The sequence below is a fragment of the Rhineura floridana genome, chromosome 5, assembly GCF_030035675.1.
Source record: "Rhineura floridana isolate rRhiFlo1 chromosome 5, rRhiFlo1.hap2, whole genome shotgun sequence".
NCBI classification, from domain to species: Eukaryota; Metazoa; Chordata; class Lepidosauria; order Squamata; family Rhineuridae; genus Rhineura; species Rhineura floridana.
The window spans coordinates 1,061,255-1,075,124 of NC_084484.1; the positions used below are offsets into that span (position 1 = coordinate 1,061,255).

The 13,870-nt window shown below is 43.4% G+C and overlaps 1 protein-coding gene across 6 annotated transcripts in view; it reads right to left on the reverse strand.

The window, feature by feature from the left end:
* NSD2 (nuclear receptor binding SET domain protein 2) overlaps positions 1–13,870 on the reverse strand; it is a 186,097-nt gene that overhangs the window by 101,789 nt on the left and 70,438 nt on the right. For all 6 annotated transcript variants that reach the window (XM_061629803.1, XM_061629801.1, XM_061629804.1 and 3 more), the window contains 2 exons: positions 12,296–12,462; positions 11,523–12,005 (listed from right to left, as the gene is read on the reverse strand). In XM_061629803.1, the coding sequence (XP_061485787.1) occupies positions 11,523–12,005; positions 12,296–12,462 (650 nt within the window). The remainder of the gene's footprint in view (positions 1–11,522; positions 12,006–12,295; positions 12,463–13,870) is intronic.

A 13,870-nucleotide genomic window follows, 5' to 3' on the forward strand; every position in this document is an offset into this window, starting at 1 on the left:
AGCCTTGACAAGAGAAGACTGAGGGGAGATATTATAGCACTGCTCAAGTACTTGATTTTCACACAGAAGAGCGCCAGGATCTCTTCTTAATCATCCCAGAGTGCAGGACATGGAATAATGGGTTCAACTTACAGGAAGTCAGATTTCCGCTGAACATCAGGAAAAACTTCCTGTTAAAGAGTGTTACAACAATGGAACCAACTGCCTCTCCAACATTGGAGGCATTCAAGAGGAAGCTGAACAGCCACCTGTCAAGTATGCTTTAACTTGGATTCCTTCATTGGGCAGGGAATTGGACATGATGGCCTTGTAGGTCCCTTCCAAGTCTACTGCTCTGATTCTATTAATGAATCTACTCCCTAAATGCAAAATGTGAAAACTGTGCAGAGGCTTAGGCATGTCTCCTGCAGTGTAGGACCTAAAGTCAGACACTTATTAAGAATTCACTGTATAGCTAACTTATAGTACAATGGTATATATGTCTTAATCCCAGGTAAGTGGGTTCAAGAAGACAGCCTAGGCTTCGGTTTAGGCTTGGCTTTAGATGAAAGCAAGGTTGTTCTTCCTTTAACAGCTGCATGGCAGCCAAAAATTCAACAAGTGAAGCCTTTTCTTGTATGGGACTAAAATGATGGAAAAGTTTTATCATGACTGTCCTCTCCAATTTTTTGTTATGCCAAGTCCTCCATGTTGTGTTATGCCACATCCCCACGGTAGCCAGTTTGTAACTGCCACCCACAGCACTTTCTCAAAATTGAAATGTGCCCCCTGATCCAAAAGGCTGGTGACCCCTGCACTTAGGGGATTTCTCAAGCTGGGATGGTAACTGCTTGCTTACTGTGAAGGGAACTTTTCTGGCAGGCAAAGTCACATAACCACTTCTGGGACCTACCAGAACATGAAGTATATTGGGTGTGGTGCAGGTAACTGCTCGTTATTGAAATAAAACTCTCTGGAGCACATACCTCCTGAATACTGCTTCTGCTGAAACATAAACATCTATTTTGTAGTGTCTGGTAAATGTAGATCACGCAACCCAAGTGGCTACCCTCCATATCTCTGAGAAGCTTGCACTGAGGGCCAGGTTCACTGACTTAGCTTCTTCCCATAGAGGAAGCATGCAGACACAAAGAGACTGGTGGACTGTCTGAATATGTTGGTGCATGCAAGGAAAATCTTTAGGTCCCTCCTTACATATCTGTACTGTGGGATGTGTAGGATTGGGACAGAAGGCGGGGAACATTAACTCCTACGTTCTATGAAAAACAGAATTCACCTTTGGGATATAGGAAGGGTCCATACTTCTGGAAGATGCAAAGGTCCCTTTTACTGAAAGTCCCCAATGTTCTGATACCCTTCTACCAGATGTAATGGCTACTAGAAAGTCCACTTTAAAGGTTAGCAGACATAGACAGAGGCCAAGCGTTCGAAAGGAGACTTGATATGGACCTGATCCACTGGGCAAGAGCCCACGCTAGGCAGCTCCAATGGCTACTTCTGCCTCAGCAGGTCCCACAAGCTTATTCTACTCCCAGCTCCTCTCAAACCTCCCAACCCTCAGTGAGAGACAAGGTGCTTGTGCCCTGATTGGGTCAAAACCAAAGACAATGTGCAGACCTGATGTTTAACGTGTTAGGCTTTAGTCCTTGGTCTAGGCCATCTTGAAGGAATTATACAAGTTCAGCTACTCCCAAATGACTGTCAAAATGCTTACATCTGCACCATCTCCAAAATGCTCTCCCAGTGGCTTCATAAATTCTGGTAGTGGATTTTTTGTGGGAAGTCAGCATAATGTTAACAACTGAAGACAAGTAGACAGCTACTAAGAGTGTTTCCTAATCAGCCTCCAAGTGGCTGTCACTCTGGGACTGAATGTGTGATGGGCCCTTGAGTGAGGTCTGGCTTCAAAAGCAGAGGGAAAGGTGGAGTTATGTCCGAGAACCATGGTCTCCTGGGTCACCAGAATGATCTTTGCTTGTTATAATCTGACCTTTTGGAAAACCCTTGTCATGAATGGGAACAATGGAAAGGCAAAGAGGCCCTGGGTTGTTGAGCACATCTGATCCTTTTGCTCCTGGTGACTGGAATCAGGTGAGGAACCAGGGTGAGATGGAAGGGGTTAAGGATTGGTTTGCTGAGGTGCAAACAGATCAGGTGGAATGCCAACCAGCTGAGAGGCTACTTGCCTGGATGAATCTGATTGTGGTGGAGGACGTCAGTTGTCAAATTCACCTCACCCATTGTATGTTGAGCCATCAGAGAAGCTACATTATTTTCTGCCCAGCACATGGTGGACTGCCTTCCTTTGGAGAAATTGGGATTGGGATCTGGTGCCCCTCCCCAACTGTGCAGGTGTGCTTTTATGGACATGCTACCAGTTAGAATTAAGATGCATTTCTGTTGCAACATGCTTCTGAATTGTCTGAATGTGAGGGAAACTGTTCTGAGTTCCAGTAAGTTTATACTGTGCTAGATTCCCTCCCGATCCCATCTACCCTGAACTGTGTGATGGAGAAAGTGGGCTCCTTGTCCCTGAAGCCAGTTGTCCATGGTGACAATAAAACTTTTTGGATATTTGAGGGGACCCCTTTCAAGCTGTGTCTCTGCTCCTGCCACTAACTGAGAGCCTCTCTAACAGGAGACAGGAGCAGAATCAGCTTATAGGTCCTGGATGTAAAAAAGAGGTAAAGGAAACAATCCCAAGTCCCTCTCTACCATTTTCCTCCTAATAGAGATAGATGTCTGATTACCTGATGAATTTTGTTTTGACTTGTCCCAAAATTTGGGAACTGGGTTGGGGTAAAACACATCTGGAGGGAGAACAATTCTGTCTTGAGGCCCTGTGAAACTGTTTGGATCACCCATGCATCTGAGCTTGTTTGCAGCCAGGTCTGGGCAAAGTCCTGCAGCTGTCTCACACCTTCTGACAACTGGAATCAGAACTGGTTGGCCTGTCTAGGTTGGCCTGAACCAGGTTTATGTTTGCTGAAGGGCAGATGCGTGGTAGATCTGGATCTGGTCCACACTGGTCTTCAACCACAAAAGTATACTAAAAACTATCTCTCCTGTGACTCCTGTGCCTGTTAGAGAGTCAGTGACTTCTGTGCAGGTTCCAGCTGCAATAGATCCCCAAATTTCAGCTGATTCTCACGCAGGTACATCTGTAGTTCAACCTCCCATTGCTGAAACAGTTGCTCTTGTTCAGCAAGCTGCTGCTTTGGGGGGTGGGGATAACTGTAGTACAGATCAGGATGGGGTGTCTGATCCTGAGCCTCGTAGTCGCTTTCCTCATCAGGAGAAAGGAGAATTGTCTGGGTAGGAATTGGAAGGAGTCTTGATTCAGACTGTTTGACTCAGAGGTTTTTCTGCTTCTTTTAATTAAGGCCTGCATGATGCTTTAGCTCTCTGCTGAGGAGGCTGCACCACAGCGTTCAGCAGTATCCAATTCTCTGGGGGCTAAGAAAGCCTTTTTCTGGACAGGCTACGCCTACCTTGGTGCCTTTTCCATAGGTTTTTGACAATGCCTGGAAGGCTGAATGAGCACATCCCAATAAGGGCAAATTGGTGTCCTGGGCTGTTAAGAGGCACTATAATTCTTCTGAGAGTGCTGTGCAACACTTTCGCATGGCTGCTCTGGAGCCTCCTCTGGCTGCTTTAGGCTCCTCTGCAGTTATGCCTTCAGAGAGAGAATGGGAGCCCAAGGATGCTTGTGAGTAGAGAGTGGCAATGCTTTGTGTAGAAGTTTCCAAGTGGACACTTTGGCTTTTGGAGCATCTGCCACTACCTCCATTTCTTCTGGGGCTTTTATGTGGGCAGAGGAGTTGGGCCATGGGCCAATGTGCCTTAGTCAGTTAAATACGTGTTTTAAAAGATCTCACATGCCTCTGAATAAGCAGCAGATCTGGCTATGGATACTTTTCAATACAATGCTCATTCTGTGGCTGCTACAACTGTGGTGAGGCGTAATGTTTGGCTTTGCCAGTAGGAGGCTGATGGGGGCTCACAAAGAAGACTGGTTAGTATGCCTTTTTCAGGTGCTAAGCTATTTGGTGAACTGTTACAAGAGCATCTCAATGAGACACAACATAAAAGGAAGATCCTTCCTTCTGCAGGTTTTTTTTTGCCCCTATAGGTAATTTTCCAGGCCAAGGGGTTTTCCTCTTATCAACCATGTTGGGAGTGCCAGGATAGGGGTGGACAGCCCCCCAGCAGGATGGGAGGAAATCCTTCCTTCTTCTCCAAGTTTGCCATGGGTACAAAGAAGCCCTCCATTGCATGACTTTGCAGATCCCCTGGGGGCCCAGTTGTTTCAATTTGCCCCTTGTGTGGGAGGTAAGCTCAGACAAGTGGGTTCTTGACACAGTGAGTCACGACTACTCCCTGGAGTTCGCCAACTTTCCACACAGTCTCTTTGTCCCCACCCCTTCTACTCAGGTTCTGGACAAGCACAGGAAATATCTATTTACTATGCAACATCTGCTGGACATATTGGGCCATGGAGGAAGACCTTCCCTTGGAGAGGAGTGTATTTCATCTTTTTCTTGGTGCTAAAAAAGAGAAAGGAGCCATCAGGGCCACTGTAGATCTCAAATGGCTCAACCCCTGGTTACCCAAGAGGAGATTTAAAATGGCAACACTGTGGCCAATCATCACAGCCCTAAGGAAAGGCGACTGGATGACTTCCATAGACTCAAGGCATACCTCCATAATCCCATTCAACTGGTCCATCAGCACTTCCTCTATGTCAGCTATGATGAGACACACTACCAGCATCAAGTGTTGCCCTTCAACCTCTCCTTGCCACCAGGGTCTTCACTAATGTACTGTTGACGTTGGTGGCCTTCTTCAGGACAAGGGCAAATGCTTGCACTCATATCTAAACAATATACTGGTTCGAACTCCATTGTAGAGCTCCTGCTTGGAGGATACCAAAGTCACTATTTTGTCTCAGGAGGTTGGGGTTCACAATGAGTTCATTGGCTCAGGCTCTCATTCATTTCAGGGTGCAGCTCAAGGTGCACCTATACCATATGTCTCTCACTGTGGAGAGAGTGGAGAAGATTACTGTTCTGCAAGTGAGGTCATCCACAGGGACGGATCTGATGTCACTGGCATGACTTCAGGGTCTCCTAGTATCCTCATGAGTTCTTGCCCATTGGGCTTTATTCCATTCTTGCACTCTCCAATAGCTTCTGTGACTACTTCAGGACCAAATAGTGGCTACCAGAAGCTTCTGCTCCCCATTCCCACTTGTTTGAAATGGGAACTTCAATAGTGGCTGGAGCCTTGGAGACTAAGGAAAGGGGAGGGTTTGGAAGAGCCTCAGTGAGTGGTGCGTACAACGGATTCAAGTCTTTACAGCCAGGGAGCACACATTGGACACTGTGTGGTACATAGGACATGGACCCCAACAGAGTCCCATCTGAGCAACAATGTGTTGGAGCTTCAACTGTGTCTGAAACCTTGGTGTTGGAGGTCCATGGCACTCATCTGCTTGTGTGTACAGACAATATCTCTGTGAAGGCATATGTGAACAAGCAGGGGGGACTTGGTCCAAAGCCCTGATCCCCGAGGCCTCTCTCACTGGGTGGAGCACGCTCTTCATTCTCTGAAGACCAGACATCTAGCAGGTCTGGAGAATGTCATGGCAGATTGGAGTCGGACTGTCATAAAGGAGGCAAAATGGCAGTTGAACCTGCTGGTGTGCCAGATGATAGTGAGTCATTTCGAAACGCCAGTGGTAGATCTGTTTGCCTTGCCAGAGAACACACAATTACTAGTTTTTCCATTACGTCTCGCTTGTGTGGAAGCCTGGGGGATGGATGTGCTTCCTTGGCTGTCAGGAGTGCGATACGACTTTCCCTTTTGTCTGATTCAATCAATTCTACAGAGGATTCTTCAGCAACAGGCAGAGGTGATCCTGGTGGATCCTCACTGTTCCCAGTGGCCACTGTTTCCCAATCTGGCATACATGTCAGTGGGGGACCTGTGGAGTCTGCCAATGTCAGGATCTGCTGCTGCAGGGGCCCATATTGCACCCCAGGACAGAGCTGTTTCAGCTGACAGCCTGGAGACTAAGCAGCTCTGATTGATCTAATTGTGATTTTCCAGTAAGGTCTTGTAAACATCATTATCTTCTAGGTGGGCCTCCACTAAAAAAGTTTACTGTAGCACCTGGAAAGCACTTTTGTCCTGTAGTTTTAGGAGTGGATGCTCTGTCTCAGCAGATTTCCGACTTCATTTTTTACAAGCTGAACTTTACAAAGGGTGTAGCATCAGCAATATTAAAAGATAGGTAGCAGCTCTGAATAATATCTTCTCCAGTTTGGCAGATCAGGTTCTTTCCTCCCATCCCCTATATAAAAGATTTCTTAAAGGGGTTTCTCTCCTTTCCCTCAAAGTGATACATATAGGTTTCCCACTTGGAACCGTAACTTGGTTCTGCCTACAACTGATGAGAGCTCCCTTTGAACTCTGGGCCACTTGCCTGTTAAACATTCTGACTTTCAAAATTATTTTCCTTGCTGCTGTTGCTAGATATGTCTCTGAAATAGGAGCACTTTCAGCCAACCCACTGTGCATTTTCCACCAGGACAAGGTGGTCCTGCATGCAGATCCATCTTTTCTTCCCAAGATTAACTTGGCATCTGAATGGACAAAGGAAGCTGTTCTTCCCTCCTTTTGTCCAAACCCTACCTGCTCCCAGGAGAGATGCTGGCACTTCTTGGATGTTTGTCGGGCTCAACAGTTTTATCTGGCCTGAACGCTGGAGTTTAGGCATTTGGAGTCTTTTTGCGCCTTTTTCCAGGCCATCTAAGCGGAAGGTGTCCTTCCATTTCTAGGTGGCTATGTTCAACCATCTCTCAAGCCTATTCTGCCTTGGGTAAAGACCCTTGGGTTGGTCTCATCGCATGTTGGTCTGAGGGGGAGGCTGCCGCTGCTGCCTTCAAGGGCAACTTTCCAGTATTGAACCACTACCTGGCCTACTCCACACAATTTTTTCATCAGCTGATGTGGTATTTGGCAGGAAGGTGCTTCAGAGGGTTGTTCAGCAGTAGGGTGGGGCAGAGGAAGCCCACCCAGACAGCAGTATTATCTCTTATTGATACTTGGGCTGGCTGCTTCTAGCATTCTGATGGATTGAGGGGTTGTTCTTTGCTCTGACAGTCAGACTGGAGGAGTGGGATGACTCCTCCCCCCGGAAAGGTGATGAAAAGATTCTGGACCCTGCCTGTCAATCCAGTGGGAGGTGTCATCCCTATAACAGAATATCCTCCACTGCCAACATCAAACAGAAATTCATGGTAAGTAAAATTTCCATTCTTTAGAGTGAATACTAGTGCTGGTGACAAAGAAAGAGTTAAATGAATACTATACACCTATGAAAGTGGGGTTAAATAGAGTCCAGGAAGATGAAATATGTGACATTAAACATAAAGAACAGAAATATTACCTCCTAATATTTGGGAGAGAAACATCTAAGCCTGCTAAGCTGACACTTGAAGGAGACACCTCTTTTCCCTTTCATAGAGGTGCTCCTCTGCCCTGAGCACTAAAGAAGGTGGCCAGACTATCATCCATGTATGTGACTGGTGGCGACTCCTTTGAAGAACAGCCTCTTGCTCACAGAAGGTTTGTTTAGAATAGTATATGTCTCCTAAGAGTAGGGGAAGGCAGCAAGCAAAGCCTATAATATAGAAAGTTCTAAACTCAACAATATCATCATGACAGGGCATCATTTTCAACAAAGCAATGTCTTTTTATCCCGAGCTTTCCAGTAAGACAGAACTATCCAACATTCTAAGACTTGTTATTCCATAGAGTTCATGACACAAAAACGAAACATTGTGCAGAATCTTAAGGCTCCCTTCTACTTTGATTATACCTGACTTTAGATAGTTACATCCTCTTGTAGTATTTTGTACACTTTCAGTTTAATTGCTAACCTTCAAACAAATAATTTACAGAGAAAAATACCTTCCTACTGAGGACTAATATGCAGATATGAAAATTATATTTGTCTTCCAATTATATTTGTCTTCCTTTTGTTCTTTACAAATGACAGTGATAATGGCCTGGTTCATACTTCACGTTAAACTATACTTTAAGATATGGTTAGTGAATCTCAGGCCCAGGGATCAAATGAAGTCCTCCAGGCTCCTCTATCTAATACTTGGGACTCTCCTGAGGCCACTCCCCCTTCCCAGGCCACACCCCTCACTACAGTGTCATGCCCTCATTAAGTGTTTTTCCTTTGCTGGAATGTGTTCTTGAACTGTGCTGCCTTTTGCTTGCCAGAGATGGAGGATAGAGAGGGTTTTTTGGGGGGAGGGGTATGTGATGTTCCTGTATTAAAGTAAATATGGTAAGTGCTGTTTATATAGAAGACATATGGTAAGTGGAGTGAAAGAGGAGGGGGGAGTAGATGAGCAGTAGAACGCTGGATGATTGGCTGAGCGATTGAATGGCTGGGAGTATAAATGGAAGAATGACAGTTGAATCTGGGTGGGTTGTTTTGGTGGTGTTTGGAGGTGGGTGTTAGGTGGTGGATGTCAGGAGAGTGTGGAGAAAGAGGGAGTGGGAGTTCTAGTTAATGATAAGTCAAGTATCACAGGAATAGATGAAACCATATGCTTAAGTACCATTAGAAAAGTAATCTTGTTATTTCTGTTATTTAATAAATACTATTTTGGTTTACCGAAGCCCTGATCCTTGGCTGGGGTTTCACAGACCAGAAGGGAGGGCAAGGTAATTACCAAGGCTGAAGGGAAACAGTAACAAATGGTGGCAGCGGTGAAGAGAAGATAACATTACAAGTATCCAGCGCAACCCCGAGTTATATGAGTTATCTACATTGATACAAGGGGGTTGGGAACAGCATAAGCACGCAGTCACAAATGTAACCGGATAGAGAGAGACTCAGGCAAAGTCTCTGGGAACATTGGTTATAGGACGTGACTGGTGGTGCTGCCTAGCAGGGGGATCTAGTGAGATCTGTGCTAGAGCGAGAGAGAAATCATAAAAAGGACAGTCCGGACTGGTGGAGTCCCTGGTGGTGCCTAGTGAAAGGCAGTAGCCACAAGCAGGTAGGAACCTGACAGGGAGAGCCAGGGAAGGACGCCACAGGGTACAGAAATCTCTGGGTTTTATGTGATTGGAATGCAACATACAGTACAAAGCTAAGAGTCTACCCACTTTTGCTTCTGGCTGTACCCATTACTGGCATGTAGCCCCCAAACAGGTTGCCCATGAGGAAATGTGACCCTCAGGCTGAAAAAGATTCAACTCTCCTGGTTGAATGAACCATAAACAATGGTTTAACACAAACAAGCTGCATACTGGTACATGCTCCTCAACAGTTCCCACAGTGCTCTTCCTGCACTATGGACAAAGAAAGCCAGTTTGTTTCTCTCCAAACAAACCACGAGTTTCTGCTTGGCTTAATGTTTATTGTTTGTTTATGGAAAACAAATCATGAGCCCAGATTTGGATGACACAATAAGCCAGACTCTAACTTGCATTACCCAAAGTACAGCATTAGCGGGAGAAGGGAAGAATCACCACAGGAAATTTGAGCAGCCTGCCCCACTGCACAGCTTGTTCCCACTGAACCACAGTTTGTGTTAAATTTTACTTTACCATGGCATGCTAATTGGGCCAGGAGCTATTCAGACACAGTGCTAGTCCACAGTTTAGCGTTATGAAACTTCGCTGCAGCAAGCCTCAGGATTGTGTTACCTGCCCCCTTTTTCAGTGTAACCATGAGGAAGAGTTTGGAAGCTTTTGCTTCTTTCTCAGACTAACCTGCAACTTGTCATGATATCCAAATCCAAATCCCAGCCAAAAAACTAAGCTAGTCTTAAATATGTTGAAATAAACCAACTTCAAGTTAGTGATTATGAAGCTTGCTTTCTCCAACTAATCACAGTTAAGTTTAACCACAGTTCAGGGTTCAGATGACATACTGTAATAAATCTGAAATGGAGGAGGAAGCTTCCAATCAGCTCTTCACAACTGCACCAAATTCTTAACAGCTGCACTCATATTATCCTAAATATCTTTGGGCTTTGCCTGGAAAATTTGAGAGATGTTTTATTAGCAAAAACACCCTTTAAAAGATGCTCATTTTCAATATATGATGTATCTCTTCATCACCAGGAGCTGTCCGCTACTAATACAAGGGTTTCCATCCACAGACACGCATGGTAAGATTCAACCATATAGTCTGACGTATCCCTTTTTTCCTTCAGAGCAGCTGTCAAATGCAGGATTGGGGCTGCAGAGTACATGCATCCGTGCAGTTTTCCCAATCTAATCATTCCCCAATGAACTATTCTATCTGAGAAAATCCAGTATTGTCACCATATTCCAAATGGGGGGACCGAGTCAGAGAGAGGTTATATTCCACTTGCAGAATATTTTCCAAATCAGAGTTCCCATGTGTTATCTAGTTTGGCCACATCATTTAAGACAAGTTTGGGGATCATTTGGTCTTCAGTGTTGCTGAACTACAACTCCCATCAATCCCAGCAAGCATAGGCAATGACCAGGGATGAGGGGAGTGGTAGTCTAGCAACACTTGGGAGGGCCAAAGGTTCCCCACACCTGACTTCAATATTTTTAGAAGCAGTATCACACTCAATATAGAACCATATCGGTTTTGATTAAACAGCCCAACACTGTGGACAAGCCCAGTCGTGTATGTAAAGCAGCTTACGGGATCAAAGCTAAAGTATTTAGACACTATATAGAGCTAATGCAGTATAGTGAATGAAGCACTGAATTTCAAATCCTGCCAGGCCATTACAAGCCACTTTCTCTCAGTTTAAGCAACCACACAGGTTTGGTGCCAGGAGAAAAATCAGACGCCCCATGTACTGTGCCCGAGTCCCTTTGATGAAAAATGGGGTGTACAAGTGTTGGTGTATGCCCACATGTAAGCAAGTGTGTTTATGTATGATGTCTCTCTCACAGAGACATATTTATCTCATAAACATACATATACTCACAAAAAACGTGTTTAGAGATTTTTGAAATATTAATTGGAATAAACATGTGTGTGTGTGTGTGTCTGTGGCCAGATTTCATATACTAGAGCAGGGATTCCCAAATTACAGTCCACAGACTACTGTGGTCCATGACATGCCTGTGGGTTTCTGGTTGAAGACTGGAGACGGCACATCCATCATATTAAATATTCATATTGATTTTTAATTGATTTTAATTGCTTTTCATTTCTTGTATTTTACTATATTGCAATTTGAATTATATGGAATAAAGCAATAAAAGCAATAAAAATAGAATTAAAAATCATGCAGCATCTAGCACAATGAATTACAATTGCTACAACAGGCACAAAAATCATTAAGTGCTCCGTCAAGACCCTCACAAATTTTTAAGTGGTCTCAGAAAAGTTTGCCAACCAATGTACTATAGTGTATATGGCATCTTTCAGACACTGCCATAAGAAAAACAGATATACATATGAAAGAAACTTCATAACAAGTTCTGAATGCACAAACCTCATCTCTGTGCTTCTGACAAAAAACCAAGAACTGAGAAACTGCATCTCCCTTTCTGTTTCGTGGGGTGTATGCAACAGCTTTTTTCCTACCAACAGGTGATCCTGTGCCTCTTTTGATTTCTCTCCCTTCAAGGACTTTTTCAGGGGTGATATTCTTAACAGGTTCAGTGCCTTCTTCAGATTCATTCATTGCAGGCAGTTTTGCTCTCCTCCTCCTCTTGGTAGGAATATCAGATTCTTTCTTTGATTTGAAAGTCTGAGTAATATCTTCATCTGTGTAAATTTTATCCATTTCCTCCAAAGATTTAACAACAAGACCTGCTTCTTTTGCCACTTGAGGATTAAGAAGAGGTCTGCCCCTAACATAAATGAAGGTATACTTGACTTTTCGTTCGTCCATTGTCAAGGATAATGCATCTTTTGCTTGCTTAACACCCATTTCCCACTGGGGGCGTAGTTTTCCTGAAACAGGTTTTAACATCTATGGGGAAACACACCAACAAATAATTAAGTGAATGAAAGAAACCTCCTATCCCTATGAATTATGCAAAAATCACAGTCTCCTATTAACACATTCCAATGAAGTTTTTACACCAACATGAAAAAAAATAAGAAATGGACTCTAAGATGGGAATGGAACAATCACTTGAAAAGAAATGTGCAATTGTTGAAGCAGTAATAGATACCCTCAAAACAATTTGCAGTGATTCATGTGAATATTCAAGCAGATAATATAACAGCTATGTTGAGATGTAACACACTAATTTTTACCTTTATTTTCTCTGCTTTGGTAATGGAATGCTTTGCACTTTCCTGGCATAATTGCTCAAATTGTTCTTCTCCTTTGAATGGTACAAGGCTCTTTTCAAATACCCATGCTCGTTCTGGAGCATCTCCGAAGAACTGAACATGATATTGGCGAAAACTCTTCTTTTGTCCTGAAAAATGTAGCAGGCATACTGAGTGACAAACCAAACTTTTGTCTGACTTCCAGGCTTCAATTTTTTCCACCATTTCTCTAATCTGATATGTTTATTTATTTATTTTTTTAAATTAAAAACATTTTTAAAAATTAAAAAAAAAACAAAAATTAATTTTTATTTTAAATTTTTTTTATTTAAAAATTACTTTTTTAAAAAAAAAATCCTCTTTTATAGCAGAGTGAACAACAAATAGTGTTCAGATGAATTCTGTCAGGTTGTATATATCCTTTATGGCATAGTCTCTGATCTGCCCCCTTTCAACCATATCCCATAAGCTGTGCTATGTGCCATACAGAAAAATCAATTACTTATAACCAGGCATAGTTTAAAGAATTGGTGAGTTACTCACTGCAGAATCCTGCAGAAGGCCCTCCTCCGGGTTCTGACTCACAGAGAGGCCCGGAGGGTGATGACAAGATCTAGGGCCTTCTCAGTGGTGGCCCCCGAACTCTGGAACAGTCTCCCCGAGGAGGTGCGCTTGGCGCCGACATTGTTATCCTTTCGGCGCCAAGTGAAAACCTTCCTCTTTTCCGAGGCATTCTCATTTTAATTTTAATTTAATTTTAATTTAAGCTAACTTAATTTTAAATTTGTTGTAATTGATTTTAGATTGCTTTACTTTTATATGTTGTATCATACTGTGTATTTTATTGTATTTCTGTTGTTCACCGCCCAGAGAGGTATTGCTAGTCGGGCGGTATAAAAGTGTAATAAATAAATAATAAATAAATAAATTTGGAAAAGGTCTTTCAGAGTTAAAAAAAATCTCACTACTCTCAAACATTTACATGCTTTTAAGAAGCATGCGGTATTGAGTGGCTAAAGGTTTAAAAAACCCACAACTGTCACTCACTCACTCACTCACAGACACATTCTAGAAACTGGCTGAGACTATCTCACAGCGTACACAAAACAGAGCAGCTACACAACTGGGTTGCGTTATACTGCTGGGAAAATGGCCACCCACATTGCATCACAGAAAGGTGCAATGGCACAGCTTATGGGGTGTGGTCGAAAGGTCAGAGACTATGGCATCCTTCCCCAACTTGGTGCTCTGCAGCTAGCCACGCTGGCTGCTGTTGACAGGAGTTGTAGTCCACCAAGCTGAGCTATGACATTATGTTAAAACTCAAACTAAACAAAGCATTATCCCTAAATGGATTTGCAACAAACTTATAAGTCTTGTTTCGTGTTTTAACAGTGGAAATTAGGTAGCTATGCAGGAAAACTACCACAATTACTCTGCCGACTACAGATCGATCCACTAAAACCTAAATTATTTTTCTATTAGATAAAAAGCATAAACTTAAATGTTTAATTTTTAGTCAGTAAAGTACCTACAATAAATCAATGACTAATAAAT